The sequence below is a fragment of the Mixophyes fleayi genome, chromosome 4 (assembly GCF_038048845.1).
Source record: "Mixophyes fleayi isolate aMixFle1 chromosome 4, aMixFle1.hap1, whole genome shotgun sequence".
In the NCBI taxonomy this organism is placed as follows: Eukaryota; Metazoa; Chordata; class Amphibia; order Anura; family Limnodynastidae; genus Mixophyes; species Mixophyes fleayi.
Genome location: NC_134405.1, coordinates 9,964,711 through 9,987,513, shown reverse-complemented (window position 1 = coordinate 9,987,513; position 22,803 = coordinate 9,964,711). Strand labels below are relative to the sequence as shown.

The following is a 22,803-nucleotide window of genomic DNA, read 5'->3' as shown; positions in this document are numbered from 1 at the left end:
TCTGAGAAGTACACAAAGCTACATTTGAGGTCTCTCACAAGGACAGCATCAATGCCCTAGAACAATTTCAACCTTAAAAATGTCAAATTTAGGGAACCAAATTGGATCACTGCTCATCCAGTCCTTCTCCTGACCTATTTTTAACAAACGTTAACATTAAAAATACACAGTAGCACTTCTATGATAAAGCAGTCCAAGCTTACTTCTTGTGAGTCAACAAGCTTAGATAACAGAACGTTGCAGAAACTTCGATTCATCAAATTCCAACAAGGCATACTTAGTGACCTCATAAAATAATTTTTGAATTTTGAGACTTTTAATCGTCGCTGTACAATTTACCTGTAATATGGATATTAGTAGTCACCTTGGCTTTATATATCTTATAAAAAAGTATTATGCTTCCATTGTGCCACAATCCTCTAGCTGCACCCTCTAGTGGTCACTCACATTTATGTCATAATGACACTCTTCACATTATATGAGGGCTGTCAGCTACTTTTGGTTGCTTTCATATGCTTCACTTATGGGTTCTTCGCTCTGTTAGATTTGCCATTTATGCCCTTTCATGGCCACTTTGTTTCTAAAATTATTATTCTTTATTTATAAGGCACCACAGGAGTTCTGTAGTGTTGCTACATTTGGACTATGTTTGGGTGAGGGGGATAGAAAAGCAAATTATTTGGATACACAAATATGATGGTGCTGGCAGCAAAATACTGCAAGTTAGTGCTCTTGGGTAAGCTATTACTATTTTAGCTCTCCCTCTGTGTAGTACATGATGTTTTCATTGCAAACCATATAAAAATCAAGATATATAACATGTACACCAACATTTGCACATAAAAACATCTAACACCATTGTTTCTCCCCCAAACAGACTACACGTACCTGCTTGTTCTTCAGGGGCACAATCCCTCACAGAAGGTGGAGGAGTAGACCTTGGATTCAGAGTGGAGTACAAATTGCAAATAACTCACCAGCTGGTTGGCCAAATGAAGGTGCATCTGTATCCTGCACATTGACCCCCTCTACAATTTCCCGGGGCAGTATCTCCTGAAGCTTCTCCTCATATGTAGTGTATTCCACACAAAGTGGGGGTCCACCACATGCTCCTTTTGCTGCCTTCCTTTCCTTAGCCATTTTTTCCTTAAGTCTCCTCTTTATATATGAAAATCTTTTGCGGCAGTGAGCCACTGACCGTTTTAATGGCCGCACCGCGTTCACGGCCTCACATATTTAACCCCATAATTGATGACGCCGCCTGAGCGGAGTCGGGCTGCCAGGTTCCCTAAAATTATTTCATAGCAGGGAACAATATTGTGCACTAATAGACAATTCTAGTCATGAGAAAATCTCACATTCCTTCATGACTTGGTCTTCCTGCTCTGTCCTGTCTCCTCTAACCCTTCCTCACCTTCCTCTGTCCCCTCCAGCTCCATCTCCCTCTCCTCTTCCTCTGCCCCCCTCCTATCTCTGGCCATAATGTCCAGTAAGATACAAAAAACAAGTAACACAGAGTACTGACAAACACTAAGGACAAAGTAGACTAACTACTGAAACACTCACAACACACTCACACACAAGTAACAGAGACAAAGGACTAGACAAATACAATAAATACAAGACAGAAATTAAATCAGAAAATAAAGGCACAATACTGTAAAAGAACACAGGACTACTTACACTCTAATCAGAAATCGCAGCACGAGACCACTCAAAACCAACTCTCACAATCCTAAATCCTCCAAGCTCCTATCTCTTTTCTCCTCAAAACCCTATCGAAGAAAAAGTGGCAGGCAAGTGATTTATATAGGGCTTGTAATGTCAAATCTCCTGACTTTGAAAGTAGCCAATAGTAAAAGGCCATGATACAGGTGCTTTTTTCAAAAAACCCGCCATCACACGTCACTAACAGAGAACAGCTCAGAATACCTAAAAGATGACATGGTTTAGGGGCAAAGATAGTATTAAAGTAATTCTTTCGTTTTCAAATAAGCATTACATAGGCGATTGTATTGTGTTTCTAACGCACGGAGTGATTTATTTTAGCAGATGTAAAAAGTTAACAGTTTAATACATTATTATAATATAATCAACAGTACAGTACAGCCAATACCAAAAAGATACATACATACCCAGGGCCGGATTTACCGCTAGGCAACCTAGGCACCTGCCTAGGGCCTAGCGGCTCTCGGGGGGCACAGCTGGGGGGGACAGGAGTAATTTTTTTAAAAAAATAAAAATAAATAAATTTCGGCCCCTCCCCCGACTCGCGGCACCCCCCCCCCCGGGTGCCGCGAATCGGGGGAATGGGGGTCGGGTGCCGCGAATCGGGGGAGGTGGGGTCGGGTGCCGCGAATCGGGTACCGGCAGCCTCTTCTCCTCTCAGTGTCTCAGTGATAGAGAGAGGAGGAGAGGCTGCCGGGACCCGACGAGCGATCACATGACTCTTTTTTTTTTTTTTTAAAATCTGGACTGACCGAGGAGGAGCAGCGCACCGGAGAAGAAAGGCAATAGAAAGGTAAGTAATACAACGAAGGGACAGAGGTGGTGATTGGCACAGAAGTGGTGATGGTGATTGGCACAGAAGTGCTGATGGTGAAGGGGCACAGAGGTGGTGATGGTGAAGGGGCACAGAATTGGTGATAGTGATTGGCACAGAGGTGGTGACGGTGAAGGGCACAGAGGTGGTGATGGTGAAAGGGCACAGAATTGGTGATGGTGATTGGCACAGAGGTGGTGATGGGCACAGAGGTGGTGATAGGCACAGAGGTGGTGATGGTGAAGGGCACAGAGGTGGTGATGGTGAAGGGCACAGAGGTGGTGATGGTGAAGAGGCACAGAAGTGGTGATGGTGAAGGGCACAGAAGTGGTGATGGTGATGGGCACAGAGGTGGTGATGGTGAAGAGGTGGTGATAGGCACAGAGGTGGTGATGGTGAAGGGCACAGAGGTGGTGATGGTGAAGGGCACAGAGGTGGTGATGGTGAAGAGGCACAGAAGTGGTGATGGTGAAGGGCACAGAATTGGTGATGGTGATGGGCACAGAGGTGGTGATGGTGAAGAGGCACAGAGGTGGTGATGGTGATTGGCACAGAAGTGGTGATGGTGAAGGGCACAGAAGTGGTAATGATGAAGAGCACAGAGGTGGTGAAGGGCACAGAGGTGGTGATGGTGATTGGCACAGAGGTGATGATGGTGATTGGCACAGAGGTGGTGATGGTGATGGGCACAGAGGTGATGGTGAAAGGGCACATGTGATATTGTGAAGGGGCAAAAGTGACAATGAAGGGGCACAGTGTGATTATAGAGGGACAAAAGTGACAAGAGCACATACTTGGATTTATGCGTATTATTTTTGCAAACAACTTAAGTAAGTATTTCTGCCCTGACTTCAATATTTATTAAGTTGTTTTGACCCTACTACTTAAAAAAACGGGACTGCTTGGTAATTATTTAGGGGTGCCTTTTTCTGCAGCAGGTTGGCCTTGCTCTTTTCACATGTTAGGTACGCCCCCAAAGATGCAAGCCACGCCCTCACCTCCTTTGGAGGTGGCACATGCTTTCATATCTACTTAACTAAAGGGGTATATGGTAGGCTGCAAAAATATAGTGCTATGGATTGTTTCAGGGAGGGGGCCCAAAAACAGTATCCTGCCTAGGGCCCTATGAGGTCTAAATCCGGCTCTGTACATACCGCTGCGATGCACTGCGTTAACCATGGGCACCAGTGGACAGTGATTCACCCTTGAATACTGTGATCAGTGAAGACTGAGGCTGGTGGGGGTGCAGCTATGATTATATATACAGTCAGTGTTACACAGTGAAAAAAAGAGATGACGTAGCTTGCTTCTATAGGTCCAGACAAGGGTGGTTCCAGGGAAAACAGGTCATAGGCTAGTTCAGGCTAAGGAATCCAAAGGTGGGGGTCATCTCTCCAGGGGATGTGCTCCAGTTACAATGAGTTAATTAGCATTTCACATTCTGATATCAATTTAGCTATTTATTACATAACATCGATAACTAGAGTATGCAATATGCGATCTCTTCGGCGATGGAACCGGACAGCTGCTGATGAATAGGGGATTAGTATGAGATCAGACATGACACATTTCCCATAACCTGAACCTTAGATAACACTAAAGTGTACATATAATCATAGTATATAAACTAATAATGGAACAGTTGTCTAAGGAAAGAGTAGCCTCCTGTATGGTGTTAATTTATTTGATTTGTATTTGTCTTTCACTTAATATTGGGTAATCAGTTAGTGCCACAAAGTTTATTCTTGTGAATATATATATATATAGATATGCACTCAGTGGTCACTTTATTAGATATGACTTTCTAGTACTGGGTAGGTCCCCCTTTTAAGTTGCTGCCACATGATTTACTGACTATATTTTACATTACTCCAGAGTGTCTAATTTTTAACACTTGTTCTTCTTTAGTGTACTTGTTGTGAATTTTATTCACTGGAAAAACACCTACATCTAAAGATGTAAATTGTTAAATAATAGTGAGTCTGTGGGGAGTGTATTTAGTACAGATAGGCCTTCACAGTTTTCATTTAAGTATGTATGTTTCTGTATCGCTGTACACAAAAAAAAACAATGGTCAATGTCTGAGTCATAGTTGTTAGTGTAAAAAACATTTTTGTATTCTGTATCCAATATAACATTACTATTATTCCAGTAGTTTCATTAATGTAATGATTAGGCTGCTAAATGTTAACATTCTTTTTGCTTACAGGTGAATTATTTAGCAGGATTCCCATTAATAACAGAATACATCTTGGGAAGGTCCTTGTTCTCTGAGCATCTCAGTGTTCCAAAAAAATTCACCTACAAGTCATATATACTACAGTGATCAATTCTTCTTTATAGCAGCTAACTTCATTTCTGAATGGGAGAAACTCTCTACAACTAATTTGTTGTCAAACACATGATGAATCTAAAAGGAGAGAATCCCTATCTGTGCTCTGAATGTGACAAAACATTTTCATGTAAGTCAAAACTGATTACACATCAGAGGATTCACACAGGGGACAAACCATTTAATTGCTCTGAGTGTAGCAAATGTTATACCCAGAAATCAAAGCTTATTGTACATCAGAGGATTCACACAGGAGAGAAACCATTTAAATGTTCTGAGTGTAGCAAGTGTTTTACCCAGAAGTCAGTTCTTGTAAGACATCAGTTGACTCACACAGGAGAGAAACCATTTAAATGTTCTGAGTGTAGCAAGTGCTTTAATGTGAAATCAAAGCTGGTCGAACATCAGAGGATTCACACAGGAGAGAAACCATTTAAATGTTCTGAGTGTAGTAAATGTTTTACTCAGAGATCAACTCTTCTAAAACATCAGATGATTCACACAGGAGAGAAACCATTTAAATGCTCTGAATGTTGCCAGTGTTTTTTCCACAAGTCAAATCTTGTTGTACATGAGATGATCCACACAGGAGAGAAACCATTTAAATGTTCTGAGTGTAGTAAATGTTTTACTCAGAGGTCAACTCTTCTAAAACATCAGATGACTCACACAGGACAGAAACCATTTAAATGGTCTGAATGTAAAGACCACAGTGAGCGTTAGTGATTGATGAGCTCGAAAAATTAATACACTTGCCAACTAGTATATTTCTGACTCGTTTCGTCGCCTCTTTCGGGCGGTTTCATCAGAGGTTGATGAAACCGCCCCCAAAGAGACTGATCTAATGTGAGCTAATTGAATATCTTTAGTGAGTTTGGATGTCTGTATTTTGCATTTTGCCTTTAGAAAATGTCACTTGCCTACACTAGGATCTATATATTGTGTTGTTAGATATGTATGACTATTTTATATTATTTAAAATTGTTATATATTAATAAAATCAATAGATTGGATTTTATACTACTTTTTTTATTTCAAACAGTGCTCTTCTTTTATTTTTATTCTAAGTTTTGACCTTTTTAGCAGTAACAGTATCTGCATATTGTTGTAGCTGCGGTTGGTGAAGCACCCTAAGGAAGTAATCCCGTTAGCGCCCTATGGGTTATTTTTTCTTTTTCTTCTATTTATGTTCATGCCTACACATAGTGATCTACATATAATTTCTTTAGAGCGCTGGACTATATTTTCTTTTGTTTGCACATACACAGTGGGCTTAATTGTTCTGGCTGCACTCCTTGGTGTCATTGATCTCTAAAATGAGTCTGCTCTCTGTGGACAAAGAAGGGTGGCCCCTATGGAGAGCCACAAAATACAATTGGTATCAAATATAATTCCTTCCTTCTGCATATAACTGCAAAATATACATGAACTGTGCAGTAACGTAACATGGCGTACACTCGCAAGATTGTACGCTTCTGTTCTTAAGGAACATAGTACGGCTATTGTGTTATAAAGTTAGTTATCTAGTTGACTCCGTGCAATTCACTGTTTATGTTTGCATATTGTCTACCTAGTAGTTTCTGAAAATTAGGCAGTTGGGAGCCATAGATAATGTGGGCTTATTGTTTAATCAATGGGCTTTCCAGATTGTGTGGGTTGGAAGGCAATTTGATTATGTTCTCACTGAGCCCTATTAACTTGGGACAGATAAGAAAAGTTTAGCCCCAAGTCAGCCCAGAATATATTGGCACCATAGAGTTTACTATAGGGAATATTACTACAGCAGGGTATAAAGCTAGGGTGCATACTGTCTGAGAGTGTGCTACTTCATTGGAAGGCTGAGCAGGAATTCTGGTTCTGTCAGTCTGTTCTTTCCATATTTGGTTTAACCGGCCATGTGAGACGATATGCCAGACTGTGAGACACAGAGCTATTCCCTATTGTGACTCAGAATAATAGACTTCGTCACTACCTCAAATCACTGTCAGGGACTGTTTGGCTGTTACATCCCACTAAGTCATACAGAGCGGTTATACAGACATTTTAGCGGACATTTCCCTGTGCCTTATGTTAGCTTTAGCTGAAAACTGGAACTTTTTACTGTATTGTGTGAATTTTAAAAATAGGATGTTGCTTTTTTAAAAAAAAATAGGTCAAGGGAAAGATTGGGTGAAAAGGGATCCAATTTATTTTTCTAAATTTGACATTTCTAAGGCTGATTATTTTCTTGGTGCCTCCTTAATAAAATACCCTCAGATGTAGACTTGTCTGCTTCTCAGAGTATCTGTTGTGTCTCCTGCTGTCACATGGTCATCTCATCTTGACTATCCCAGTGCTTTCTTAAACTTAATATTTCTAGACCGAAATAATCCCCTCCCCTCCAGGACACCCTTGCCCCCCCTCTCTCTTTCTGTTAATAACACTACCCTCCTTTCTGTCCCTGAAATCTGCTGCCTAGGGGTCATCCTCAACTCTTCTCTTTACTTCAAACCTCACATACTTTCACTCTCAAAATACTGCTTCTTCCACCTCTGGAATATATCCAAGATCCAGGTCTTTCTCACATGGGAGCCATCAAAACTCGTATTTGCTTCCTTGTAATCTCTTGCCTTGATTACTATAGCCTTTTTCACTCTGGCCTATCCAACTCCAACCTTCCCCCTCTTAAATTTACCCTCAATGCTGCTTCACAACTTATTTCTCTCTCCCTCTCTGACGCCCTCTCCGCCAGTCCCTACATTGATTCCTTGAAGCCTACAGAATTAAATTTTAAACTCCTAAAATACAAATCTCTCATCCGATACTTGTGGCTGCTCTGCCAGTGACTGCCACCTCACTACTTCACTGAATACCTCTTCCTACTGCTGCCTCCAGGACTTCACCTGGGCTGCTCCCCAGTTGTGAAATGATCTCCCATGTCCTATTAGATTAATCTCTACTCTCCAAAGCTTTAAACATGCCCTTAAGACTAATTTGTTCATTGAAGCCTATCAGCCCTCCTTCTAACTCCCATTTATTGTCTACCATCTCCATTCCCCCACTCGGAACCACCCTATTTATTTCTTCCTTCTTCCTTTAGGACGTAATTTCTCATGTGGAGGGATTTCTTTCCTTGTGTACTCTTTCTACTATTCCATCAGTCTCGCTACCTCTTGGCATGCTTCCTTAGCCCTGTTCTCTTGAGTTCAGGCTTACTGCACATTGGACATTACAATAACTCTCACTTCCTGTCTTGTAAATAATTTTATCTACATTACCCTGTTATCTGTTTGTGTTTGTTTATTCAATATGTCAGGTCTTTATATTTTTTTCATTTAATATGTATTATGTAATGGGCTAAAGATCAATGCTGACTGTATATGTCAAGTACGGTGCAGCAGACCTTTTATCGCACCTAAAAAATAAATAATAATTTGATGTATATTTTCTTATACTGAGCTAATAATTATTGGCAGTAAGACCCTGGGCTAGATTTACTATCAGGCGTGTTTGTAAACCCGCCGACTTTCGGCGGATGTGGCGGCGGTTTAGCCATCACCGGATTTACTAAGGCTAAACCCGCCGTCCAAACGGCCAGAAATTATGTTTCCAAACCCGCCTCTGTATAAAGCGCCATGACGGTTTCAACAATGTTCAACATACAAACAGCCGGATTTACTATTAGGGGGTTTATAAAGCCGCCGGAAAACCGCCATTCAATAGACCAAAATGAAAGCGCTGCTTGTGAGCAGCGAGATTGCTCAGTGTGCTGTTTGAACTATTTAGCCATTTTCAACATAAGAGAAAGAGCCATTTTGTGCAAAGTTTCCTCCTTTAGGATTGTATATGGGAAATGGGCAAACTGTCATGTAATTTGAGGGTAGTTTTTTTTTTTGTTTTTTTTCCACCCAGTATTATTGCATCCTATTTACTGATGTAAAGGTTTTTTTTTTGGTTTTCCAGTTGCAACAAATCCTCAAAAATACTGTTGTTTTTTCAAAATCAGGATGCACAATATGTCATTACATAGGTAACCCTTACTTTAATGGTAATGCAATCCAAAAGTTACAAGATCAAAAAGGTGTTTCTGCCTGAATAAATCACAGTCAGTGACAGTCTAGCGGCCAGCAGTTAATCGGGGGTGGGTTTTTTGGAGAATGGCTTTTGCGGGGAATGTGATGCATTCTGGACAGTGTATGTTTGCAGCTTTTTACCTGATGGAGGCAGAAAGGCGCCTGGAGGAGGATGTACAACAGTTGTCATCTGTTCCGCGGACCATGCGCAGACCGGCCACTCCACGTGCATTTAAAGTGCGTTTGAATCTGGAATCTTTGGCTGATGTGGACGTAGTACCAATGTTTGTACTCTTGTAAACCAGGTTCCTAGATAAATTTGGTGGGGTGCTTATGTATGCACCTGTAAAGGTGTCTGATATTATCCTGGCTTGCTGTCTGATACTTAATCTAGCTTTACATCAATTTACCCCACCGATTATTGCAGTAGACAGTGAACAAGTAGGGGCCCGTGTCCCATTTGGTGATGTGCAGAGCACAGAGGGGGAGGCAGATTTGAGACCGTCTTATTACAAACTACTTTAAATGTAAGTGCATACTATAAAAAACATATATTGTTGTTTTTTTTTATGTCAGTGCAATGTTTTTTTTTATAGAATTTTTTAATAAAATTGGACCCTTTAAACAGAGGATAGTGTGTACTCCGGATGTTGTAATTGTGAAAATCCCTGGAAAGGGACAGTCAGAGGTCAATGTGTACGTGAAATTAGTGCATCGTTTTAAAGAAAACAGTATACTCTTGTTTAATGTGCAGAAAAGAAAGACTGATACCAATGAAATATAACTGCATTTATTGCATTACAACACAATAAAAGAAAAAGTATAACGCTTACACATACATAACAAAACATTACCCAATAATACAATTTTTGCCCTAGCGCCGCCTTTTCGCTGGCATATCACTATGTTTTGCCCCACTCTCTACCCTCCCTCTCCCACCCCTGGTGCGAGCACCTCTCCTTGGAGGAGTGCTATGTGCCGATCTGCTTGGCGTACTAGCAGTACTGGTGGAGGCCGATGAAAAAGGTGCCGGCAAGCGGGCAATGAGTTCCTGCTGTAGTTGGCCTGCCAGCCGGATAACATTTGCATTACCCTCGCGAACGGAGGAATGCAAGGCGTCCACAGCCCCAGTCATTTGGGCCAGCTGCACATTGGTTTGCTCCAAAGCGTTTGCCAGACGGTTTATTCCAGCAGGGATTTGGCTATTGGAGCGGTGTATCCGCCTCAACTGGCCCGCAATTTGGGACATGTGCCGAGTTTGGCTGTCCATAAACTGACACTGCTGTACCTGAAAATTAGCTACGGATTGGGCCATTTCTCGCCCTGTATCCATCTGAGGAGCTGCAGCTTGTTGCTCGGATGACTGTTCCGGAGGGCTTGTTCCTGGCGCGTAGACACGGGGACATCTACCATCTCTAAAGTGATGACTGTGTCTCCTTGTGGGTCATCAGTAGGTGACATCTGCGCAGACTGGCGCTGGCCTTGCAGAGATGCTGAGGTTCCTGTGGTGAAATAACCAAGGTAAGTATATAGGAAATAACATGTTTGTAAATTGCATTCTGGTCAATGTACCCAAATAAAAAAACATTTAACAACTAAAGAATGGTTACCAATGTCTACCTTCAAGATTAGTTGTCCTCTGAGACCTGATGAAGGATGCTACTCATATGTTTTAGGAGTAAAATCTCATTTTGCCTATGCGTTACAGTGATGGGATCAAAATGTCAATAATTTTTAATGCTAACATTGAGGGTGTTTGTATCAAAATGCTGCAAGACCGTGCTTTGGGGTAAGGAATACTATTTTAGGTCTCCCTCTGTGTAGTACATGATGGGGGATATAGACTAAACTGCGAGTTTGAAAATGTGGCGATGTTGCCTATAGCAATCATATCATATAACAATCAGATTTTAGCTGACATTTTGAAGAACGCAATAAATTAATTATTTTTAAAATCTGATAGGTTGCTATAGGCAACATCTCTAGGTTTCCAAACCCTCAGTTTAGTAAATGTTGCCTTATGTTCTCATTGCAAACCATATAAAAATCACTAAATATAACATGGACACAAACATTTGTACACAAAAACATCCAAGTCCATTATTTCTCCCCCAAACAGAGAACACGCACCTGCTTGCTCTTCAGAGCCAGGATCTCTTGCTGAAGGTGGAGGTGTAGACCTTTGACTGGGAGTAAACTGGCGTCCTGGCGAATCTGGATGTATTAGACAAAGCATACAATGTATTTGCAGCAAAAAGCAATTTACAAATAATTTTTTTGGGGAAAAAATGTGTTTGCAAATTTAAAAACAGTTCAAAAACAATTTTTTACCCTTTACATACTGATTGTCTAAAAAAGGCACTTTTAATAAAAAAAACACATTTTTAAAAAAAAAACATGTTTAAAATAATAAAGGCACTTTTAAGAAAAAAAAAACACTTTTAATATTGTTATCGTAAAAAGGACAAATAACTCACCAACTCCTTGGCCAAACGAGGGTGAATCTGTGTCTTGCACATTAATTCCCTCCACAATTTCACGGGGCATTATCTGCCGCAGCTCCTCCTCATAACTGGTGTTAAATATGATTTTTTGTTAAGGCCTCATAAGGCCTTTGTTCAGCCATTTTATTGTAACTTGTATAGAAATATTATTTGCTAGAAGAGATTATTCATTTTTCTGTTAACTTGCAGTTTTGCAATATGTGAGCCTATGGCCTTGAAGTTGAACTAATAGAGAACACCTGAAGAATGTAACCAGTTATGAAAACAATAATGAGCTTCATATCCAGCTGGTAGTATGGGAGCTGTATCCATGGTGTTGCACATAGCATATCTCCAACTCCCCTTGAGATAAGAAATAATAGGCTCATCTGTCCTTAGAAGGGGGAGAAAAGTAAACACCTCAAGAATACGTGAGAAAGTTAATCAGTAGCGCTTCTCATAAACTAGTGGTATAAACTATTGTATGCATATGACGTAGGATTCATTTATTCAGTAGCCTATAAAAACCTGTATCTTTGTATCAATAAACTAGAGAATATTCTTTGCATACAGAACTTGGTCTGTGTCAATTCTCTCCAGCTGATTGAAGCGCTTCCAGATATACTTGACACCACAGGCTGACTTGGGTCAGAATTTTAGATTTAACAACTTGGAGGTCCCACCGAGATTCGCTGTCCAGCAGGCTACAAGACAGACAACGGAGGTTTCCCAGCACATTGAACCCCAACATCCGCGGTCAGTAGATTTCTACTCGTTGGTCTTCCTAGTCTGGGTCACCTCATGTCTGTCTGAGGCACCTGACACGCGAATTTGTGAGTCTCAAGTATCATCTGATTAATATAATACAGTATTAACCCAATTTGTTTACTGTAATTGTATTGTTGATTAGATTTTTGAAAGATGATTGAATTTTGAGTGCATGTGTTTGTACCTATGTATGATGTATAAAGCATAAAAGTCACATAAGACATTGATCAAAGAAGCATGTAATGGAATAGAGGGATTTAGAGAGTTATTGTTTTGAACATTGAGTGAACATTTTAGACACCATCCCCAGAGGTATATCAAAGAAGGGAGATTCTGTAATCTGCCCAAATTGTGTAAGAGAGATTTCCAAAAGACCTTCGTCCCAGATACTGTCAAAGAAGCTACTTAGCACGGACATCCAGTACAAGGAGTCCACAGAACGGGACGTCCAGTGCAAGGACAACCCACAGAAACTAGATAAGAGTCCCGATTTGGACTCAACAGAATACTGTCAATACGAGTAATATAGATAGTAAACAAATGACAGCAGCTCCCTCATAGATATGATGCACAAAGACTAAAGGAAATGGGGGAGTAGAAGGTCTGCAGGGAATTTTTCAAGAAAGCGGGGATAGCCAAAGATATGTGTGGATGGAGAAACAAAGGTGTTGCAAGTGGTAATGTGACAAGAACAAAGGGGTATTGAGATCAAACCCCAAGAGATTGTTTGAGGTGGCACAGGAAAGTTAAGAGATCTGAAAAGTCGAAATATATGTGGATATGCTAAATGCATCGGAAGCTGAATAATGAATCAAGTAGGTTGTATATTATAAATGTATGTTTGATCCTGTGCAGCTGAATAAGTGAAATGTGCCCCTCCCTTATTCTGTGTAAATGATTTCAGTGTGTTGAGATAAGAAGCACACTGTTTTTTGTTTTTTGACAATGTATGTAAAATTAAAAAAATGTGTCCGGAGTGCTGATTGATGATAACATGTTGAAGCTAACTTGTATTTAGTGTAATGCTGGGACTTGTAGTTCCACAGCAGTAGGCTGGAAGATGTCAGTTAAGTTTTCTTTCTCTGTATGTGAGTTTTGTCTCCGTCTTACTGCGTGTGAGAGAGATCCGTGATAATTCACATTGTTTGTTCTCTGTCTTAGTGCTCTATAAGGGAGATGTTTGATTTACTTTAAATCACAATGTTTGTCTGTCTTGTCCGTTTTTTACAAGAGACATGTTTCAAGGTTGAAAAAGTTGTACATTCATTGCTTAATGATAAGCTTTTAAAAAGATACAAAAGAAGTTTTAAAATGTTTGGTCCGATTGCACGGACAAGATTGTAAATAATGTACATTATCACTATAAGTACTAGTGTCAGAACAAAGCTGGCTGGGATCCAACAAGCCGTTTCTGTATTTGAACAAAATAATTTTGTTTCTGAAGTTCAGAAATATAGCTTTCTCTTTAATGAAGTTGAGAATTGTGGGAGTGAGCTTACATGCTGTTTTTATCTGTGTTAAAATGGCGCTGATGAATGTTCTCAGAAATCAGGAGGGTTTGTTATGCCTTTAAAGAAATGTTACGAGATAAAATGTCGTCTGTGAGCGAGACTTAAGTGAATATATTTTTACTTTGAACACGAAAATCACAGAATCTAGAAATATGTGTGAATATTTGGTCACGGGAGAGAGATTTTGTTGAGAAAATGTTGAGTGATTTACAGACACAATGTATTGTGTCTAACGAGAGTACTCTGATTTATGAGACAGTGCTGCTTTTAAAATGGTTGAATACTTGGAACCAAGATTCCAGATTGAATGTTTCTAAACCCGGAAATTTAATTAGTGTCATTTAAAAGGGCTGTACTAAGAGATGATAAGAAAGGAGTGGCTTTGAACACTCGCCCAGGTCTCGTCACTTTGACATTCTCTATTTGTGAAATTAGGGACTGCCCCTTTGAGGAAATCAAGGCATGGAACGCATAGCGTCACAGTTAAGCTTTTAGCAGCTGTTCACTGGTTACCTGATAACAGTATACACGCATGTTACAGTTACAGTAATTCCTAGTAAATAAATGTTAATCTCTATGCAAAAGTTTTTTTTATTCACAGGTCTCCAGCTGCAAAGACCCATTAGGCAATCCAGATTGCATTGATTTAACTTCCAATGCACCATCTTTGCACCACAACAAACATAAGTATAAACTAATGAAGGATTTAAATAACGTAAACTCTTCTGAGTAATGATTACCTTGTTTTGGAAGAGATATTAGAGTTTATGTGCTATTCGCATAGCAAATGCATGAACTAGGTGGTTTTTCTGTATGTGCAGAAAGCAAAAGGTTTTTATTTGTATCCTCATTACAGTTTTGAGTAAATCAGTGTTTGTAAAGACATTTACTGCCCTTATTTACTGTGCTATAATTGTCATATACTGTAAATAATTCTCTTTATTGTGGGTATGGTAATGCATTGATGGGAATTCTATATTTTTACAGAAATGAAAAAGATTTAAGACTTTAAGAGCAATTGTATGTGCTCCTGCATTAGCACTTCTGGATCATAGCAAGCCATTTATACTCTCCTCTGAGCAGAACCAAATGTTTAACCAATTTTAAGCTGAAATAACTTCAGCGCCAGCACTGGCTTTGCCAGATTATGACAAGCCTTTCACATTATTTTGTTATGAAGTCAGTGCACATGTACAAGGAGTACTGACACAAATACATGGTCGCAAGCTAAGGTCACTTGCATACTACTCTGCTTTAGTGCTTGAAAAGAGTATAGATATTGTGCTAGGACACCCAGTTACCTTAACGGTATCGTACGTTGTGACAGAAACCAAGCACAAGCAAAACATTTGTTACCGGCCAGATTTACTAAGTATGAAGATATACAGCACAAAGGACATTCCCTCCTATTGTGAAATGAGTGACATATAACACTTGCCGAGCGCACTGTGTATTTTCTTCCTCCCTTTCCTTTTTTATTAGAAGAAAAAAAAAAAAAAAAAAAAAAAAGGAAGCACAAGAGGCCCCAGAGCCTCTCATGTTCACAGATATATGTTAAGACCTTCAGACAAGGGGAATCTGAGTAAACTGTATTTTAAGTTTTTTAAAGGTCCAAGGGAGACCAGAGAGGGGAGTTCATTGATATTAGCAGGAGGAATATAGATTGCACGTTATTTTCCTTTGCTGTGCGCTGTAGATGTGTACTAGACTAGAAAGGAAAGCCAAGTTTGGAAGAACCAGACTCAGGCCCATAGTAATGTATAGATCATTATACATAATTAGAAAATTCTAATATGAAAGTTTAACCCAACCAAATAAAGAAAAGAGCAACCCATGACTACAGGGGTTTACACCCAATGCAGGAATGTGTTTGTGAGTATTGTGGCCCAACACATTATTATATACACTAATAGAACTGATGATGTGGCTTATTAACAGGTTATTTAAGCTAAGTGTTTCTCTTCCAGAAGAATTAAAGTTACCACATCTGTCTTAACCGTTGTACTGTACACTCCATCTAATGAGTGTAAACTTTGTGGAACTCAGAAACCAAGAACCTTGTCCTTGGATTCCACATGCTCCTTACTGAAGCCTATCCTAATGAAGTAGCACTGCTTACTCCCAGTAACGTTACACTTAAGCAGTGCACAATGTTGAATCCTGCTGCCTTATTGCAGCAAGTTTCAAAAGATGGGAGAAGTACCTGTATATATTGGGGTTACCCTAGGGATTTAGGGGAATTCCATTCCAGCTTGAACAGAAAGAAAGGAAAAAAAAAAAATGCAAACAAAATTTTTCTGAACATGATTGCATAGAACTAATGAAACAAGAATCTCTGGTTTTATCTCACATTAAAGATAAACCATTACCAGATGCAGACATCACTCTTTTTGTAGATGGTTCACACTATCACATAGATCCTGTCCCGTATACAGAGTGTGCTGTAACCACACACACAGAAATAGTGATTCAACAGACTCTACCGAGTCACATGTCAGCACAAGAAGCTGAACTAAAGGCCCTGACACTTGCATGCATATATGCAAAAGGACAAAGAGTAAATATTTACACTGATTCAAGTTATGCATTTGTAATTGCGCATGATTATGGCCCTGTATGGAAAAGTAGGGACCTTATGGGTTCAGCAAGCAAACCAGTCAATATGATGAACATACCAGGGCATTGTTCACTGCATTCCAGCTGTCCTCCAAACAGTGATGAAGATGAAGACACACACAGATACTACCCCCGAAGCTAAGTGAAATAGACCAGGCCGCACGAGAAGCCGCCATAGCCCCAGTACCCCAAGGGGAGTCTATTTACATGGTGACCCCCTGACCCCTGTTTGACCAGAGCACACTCCAACTTATGGAAAGACAAGCAACAGAAAATAAGAAAAAGACTTGGGCAATACATGGAGCACTAGAAGTGCAAGGAGTGGTGTAAAGGTCAGCGTTTGTGTCTGCCAAAAGTAGTTTATCCCATTATGGCCAATATAGCACACGAGAAAGTGCATCTGGGAAAAGATGCTATGGTTGTACTCACTAGCAGCTTATGGATAGTACCAGGGTTCGCCCAAGCAGCACAGTCGTTAGTGGCAGAATGCCTAGTCTGTGCACAAAGTAACCCGAGTAAGTCTGTCCTATGGAAAAGCACACCCCAGACATAATATCCCTATAAGAGGATACAGATAGACTTTATAACTTCCCAAATGCTCGGGCTTTGAGAATGTGCTTGTCTGTGTCAACTTCTTTAGTCACTGGCTGGAGACATGGCTGTATAGAAAAGCAAATGCTAAAGCATTAGCCAAGAAAATTGCGAATGAGGTAATCTGATGATATGGTGTACCAGAGGTCATTGTAAGTGACAGAGAGATACACTTTACGGGGCAAGGATTCCAGAAACTATCACACCCCCTACAGATCCCAAAGTTCAGGATGTATGGAGCGCCTTAATGGTACACTGAAATTGAAAATGCAGAAAATAATGGCTGAAACAGGTCTGCCATGGATCTCATGTTCACCTGCACTCAGTAAAAAATACTGCTAGGAAAGACACAGGTTTAACACCATATGAGATATTGTTTGGCACAGCAAACAGAACAGGCTGTTATTTTCCATAGCAACTACACCATGTATATAGTGATTTGTTGAATTATGTTGCCTTATTATAGAAACAACTAACTGAAATACATGGTCAAATATTCTCCTCCATTGCAAACCCTAATTTTGATACAGGTACCCATAAACTGCACCCTGGGGGGCTGGGTGGTCGTGAGAAAGCACATCAGGAGAAGTCTTGAACCCAGATACAAGGGTCCTTATCAAGTCCTGTTGACGACTCCCATGGCAGTGAAAGTACAGGAAAGAGACACCTGGATTCACGCATAACACTGCAAAGTCTTCAAATCAGGGGAGTCTTGTTCTGATAAATAGAAATGACTGTCTCATTGTATTGATATGTCTTGCCAGAATAATTGTGACTGAAGTAGGGATTAAGGCCTCCCTAACCCAGTATGAAACAGACAGTTAAGTGACATATTGCCTATGCCACTGTGAGAAACATATGGGAAGGAGTGCTCAACAATTTGCACTCATAGTAGAGTAAACTCTGAAAATGTCTTTGTGCAGATGCATAACCTCATTGGTAAAGTTGTCAGTAATGATTCATGTTGGATATTGGAAATATTGGCATTAGTAGCAAATGGTTTAGCAATCCTGTTGATCATATAGGTGATAATGAAACTAAATATATGGCTGATTAAGAAGTTACTGACACTTGATTGTTGTCTCTCCAAAAAGGGAACCACTGAAAATCCCGAACCTCTGATGATCACAGAAATTACTTCTGAAACCTGACCAGACTATGAGTGTCATGAATTATTTGGACTAGCAAAGCCAAAGAACTGCAGAGTTTGCAACAAGAAACTACTAAAGATTGAACAAAGGACATGCAAGGCCTGCAGAACTACTATAGACTCATTAACTATCTTTTAAGAAACCATCTTTTAAGAAACCATCTTCTAAGAAACCATCTTTTCTAGACATGGACATTTGCCAAAATGCATCTCCTCATAAATCAAGTTAGGACAGGGAGGATCACAGGCTTATTAGTGGGGGATGAGTTGACAGATTCCTAAGGGGACCAACTCTATGCATGTGGCCTCCTACATGTGTATAAGTACCTGCTTATTAAGAATGTGGTTCTATAGATAGGATTAGGTAGGTAGGAGGAGAAAGGGTCGAAAATTGAATAAAAGATGGGAAATGTTAAATATGATTTTTTGTTAAGGCCTCATAAGGCCTTTGTTCAGCCATTTTATTGTAACTTGTATAGAAATATTATTTGCTAGAAGAGATTATTCATTTTTCTGTTAACTTGCAGTTTTGCAATATGTGAGCCTATGGCCTTGAAGTTGAACTAATAGAGAACACCTGAAGAATGTAACCAGTTATGAAAACAATAATGAGCTTCATATCCAGCTGGTAGTATGGGAGCTGTATCCATGGTGTTGCACATAGCATATCTCCAACTCCCCTTGAGATAAGAAATAATAGGCTCATCTGTCCTTAGAAGGGGGAGAAAAGTAAACACCTCAAGAATGCGTGAGAAAGTTAATCAGTAGCGCTTCTCATAAACTAGTGGTATAAACTATTGTATGCATATGACGTAGGATTCATTTATTCAGTAGCCTATAAAAACCTGTATCTTTGTATCAATAAACTAGAGAATATTCCTTGCATACAGAACTTGGTCTGTGTCAATTCTCTCCAGCTGATTGAAGCGCTTCCAGATATACTTGACACCACAGGCTGACTTGGGTCAGAATTTTAGATTTAACACTGGTGTATTCAATGCCTAGAGGGGGGCCACCACCCGTGCGTCTTGTGGACCTCCTTTCCTGGCCCATCTTCTCTTTAAGCCTCCTCTTGATGTCTGAGAAGCGCTTGCGGCAGTGCGCCACTGTCCTCTTTAGTGGGCCCACCGCGTTCACATCATCGCACACTCTGCCCCACAGTTGGTGACGCCGCCTTAGAGGAGTCCGGGCTGCCAGGTTCCCTAGGATGACCTCATAGCAGGGAACTATGTGGTGCACCAGAACACAATTTTCGTCGTGGGAGAATCGGACATTTCTCCCTGTTTTCGTCTTCCTGCCCTCTCCTGACTCCTAAACCTCTCCCTCCTCTGCCCCCTCAACCTCCATCTCCCTCTCCTCAGCCTGTTCTCCCTTCCTATCTCTGGACATTTTTACACAGACACAAAAACACAAAACACAGAAGGACTGACAAACACAAAGGACAAACTACACTAACTACAGACACACTCCACACAGGCACACACAAGTAACACAGACAAAGGACAAGTCAAATACAAAAAATACAAGACAGAAAATAAAAGAGAAAATAAATGTACAAAACAGAAAAATACCACAGGACTACTCACACTTCCATCAGATATCGCTCCACCAATCCACCAAACTCCAACTCTCACCAACTCTCACAAAGCACAAACCAACTAACTCCTCTCTCAAAACTCCTCAAAACCCTATCAGAGAAAAAAGTGTCAGGCCAGTGGTTTATATAGGGCTTGTGATGTCAAATCTCCTGACTTTGAAAATAGCCAATAGTAACAGGCCAGGAGACAGGTGTAATTTTCAAAAAAACGCCTTTACACGAAAGCACCGTCATTTCAAGCAAAAGTGCCATGTTCTATTCAAAGCCGCCGGCGGCTTTGAGCATTACATCCCGCCGTGACATCGCCGGCGGCTTCAAATTGAAGCTGAAATGCGCCCATTAGTAAAAACGGCTGTTTGCAATGCAAACCCGCCGGAAAACCGCCGCGATGCATGGCGGCTTCAAGCTTCAAGGCGCCATGCATCACGCCTGTTAGTAAATCTAGCCCCGTGTGTTCAAATTTCAGTATAGATAAAAAAAGACACAGCTGATATATTTGCTGTATTTTAATAATAATAACTTATCTTTTCAGTGTTTTTATTAGAATTTAAGTGAAAACCTAGAAAAGTCCATATTTATACATATATTGCAAATGTATGGTAATGTTTATAAATATTCATGCATTGCTAAGTGAGCTATTCAACTCTGTTCTATGAACTCTGCTGACATTAACTTATCTGATATAGTATCCTAACGGCTATTTCTAATCATTGTGTACATAAATCTTTGAATCATGCTCCTGAGGGTGCTATCAGCTGCTTTATAACAATTGAAAAGGAGTTTTCTATTCAGTAAAAATAATTTGATTGTTTTAAAGTGGGTTCTTTGATATATATAATTCTAGTTTAATCTAGATGAATATCATTAATAATCTGCCTTTACAAATTAATTTACTTATATATTTTGTTATGGTTTATTTTTAACAATGAATAATATTGATGTTAGTGTTACTATTGATATTCAGAACATACCTTTCTGCTCTCACTCTCTGTCTAGATAATAGATTAATCCTAAACAATAGGTCCATTTGTTGACATAACAGGATGTCAGAGACTGCGCTGATCTAATTAGAATGTGAGATTTTACCACCTGCCAAGGTCTAATTACAATTTTCCTTTGTAGTAAGTAGGAATGTTTATACCTTATTTACATGTCAGTGAGATAAACACGAGAGACCTGGAGACAAACAGTCTGAGAACCTTCTGGTCATCCCGGGAACTATTGAAGAGAGATGGGGAGGAATGACTATAAATAGGCAGTATCAGCCCAGTGTTAGTGAGTTGGTGGCTGGAGAGCTGGAAGGAGGGAACAGTAAGAATGATCAGGAGGGAAAGAGATAGAAGGAGAAATCTTCAGAGTAAGGTAATTATATTATACATAAGAATATACTGATATTTACAGAATTACAATTATTAGCATTCACTACTGTGCATTGTATATTCTGTACTTTGTATTATCCATTAGTAAAAGTGTTATTGCAAGACAAAGCTGGGAAAACATGTGTTGAACTTTATATATCCTGATGATACATTGTACATTATATGTATCTGCTTTCTCCTATGGTTCTGGTGTAGCTAGATATAGAAAAACCTCTTTTGTATGAGTAAAACTTTTTTGAAGAGAACTTTCAGCCAATTGTTTGAAGAAGACAACAGATATTGATTAGAACACATCACTGTTTATTTAAAATTGTTTGATAATAATTCATTGTTTGGTGCTTTTTCTTGTGTGATACTTTGTAGATATATACCTGGAGCAGTTGTCTAAGGAAAGAGCAGCCTCCTGTATGGTGTTAATTTATTTGATTTTTATTTGTTTATTACTATTATTTTGTAATCAGTTAGCGCCACAAAGTTTATTCTTGTGAAGATATATAGATATGTACTCACTGGTCACTTTATTAAATACATATTTCTAGTACTGCGTACTACCCCCCTTTAGGTTGCTGCCACATGAATTACTGATTATATATTTACATTACTGAAAAGTGTCTAATTTTAATTTTTAATACTTTATTACTTCTTTAGTGTACTTGTTGTGAAACACCTACATCTAAAGATGTAAACTGTTAAATAATAGTGAGTCTGTGGGGAGTCTATTTAGTACAGATAGACCTTCACAGATTTAATTTAAGTATGTATGTTTCTGTATCACTGTGCACAAAAATAAAAACAATGATCAATGTCTGAGTCATAGTTGTTAGTGTATAAAACATTTTTGTATTCTGTATCCAATATAACATTACTATTATTCCAGTAGTTTCATTAATGTAATGATTAGGCTGCTAAATCTTAACACTCTTTTTGCTTACAGGTGAATTAATGAGCAGGATTCCCATTAATAACAGAAGACATCTTGGAAAGGTCTTTGTTCTCTGAGCATCTCAGTGTTCCAAAAACTCACCTACAAGTCATTTATACTACAGTGATCAATTCTTACAGTAGCTAACTTCAAATTTGAAAAGGAGAAACTATCTACAATTAATTTGTTGTAAAACACATGATGGATCTAATAGGAGAGAAGCCCTATCTGTGCTCTGAATGTGACAAAACATTTTCATGTAAATCAAAGCTTATTCGCCACCACAGGATTCACACAGGAGAGAAACCATTTAAATGCTCTGAATGTAGCAAATGTTTTACCCACCTGTCAACTCTTGTTGTACATCAGAGGACTCACACAGAAGAGAAGCCATTTAAATGCTCTGAATGTAGCAAGTGTTTTAACCACAGGGCAAATCTTGTACAACATCAGATGATTCACACAGGAGAGAAACAATTTAAGTGTTCTGAATGTAGCGAAGGTTTTACCCGGAAGTCAACTCTTGTAAGACATCAGATGATTCACACAGGAGAGAAACCATTTAATTGCTCTGAGTGTAGCAAATGTTTTACCCAGAAATCAAAGCTTATCGTACATCAGAGGACTCACACAGGAGAGAAACCATTTAAATGCTCTGCTTGTAGCAAATGTTTTACCTTGAAATCAAAGCTTATTGTACATCACATGATTCACGCAGGAGAGAAACCATTTAAATGCTCTGAATGTAGCAAATGTTTCACCCAAAAATCAAATCTTGTTAGACATCAGAAGATTCACACAGGATATAAACCATAAAAGACTAGAGCAGTCTGGTTATTGGACTTGGGGACATCTTTTCA

At 39.5% G+C, this 22,803-nt stretch overlaps 1 protein-coding gene across 1 annotated transcript; it reads left to right on the top strand.

Annotated features, from left to right (window-relative positions):
- Positions 1-1,482: 1,482 nt before the first annotated feature.
- On the top strand, positions 1,483-22,759 carry LOC142150361 (uncharacterized). The gene is made up of 3 exons (XM_075205558.1): positions 1,483-1,489; positions 5,212-5,366; positions 22,229-22,759. The coding sequence occupies exons 1-3, from the start codon at positions 1,483-1,485 to the stop codon at positions 22,757-22,759; spliced, it is 693 nt and encodes a 230-aa protein (XP_075061659.1).
- Positions 22,760-22,803: the final 44 nt, after the last annotated feature.

Coding starts and splice junctions, on each gene's coding strand:
- LOC142150361 (XM_075205558.1), top strand. Junction 5,367..22,228: donor CAACTCTTCTAAAACATCAG/ATGATTCACACA, acceptor ATTCGCCACCAC/AGGATTCACACAGGAGAGAA.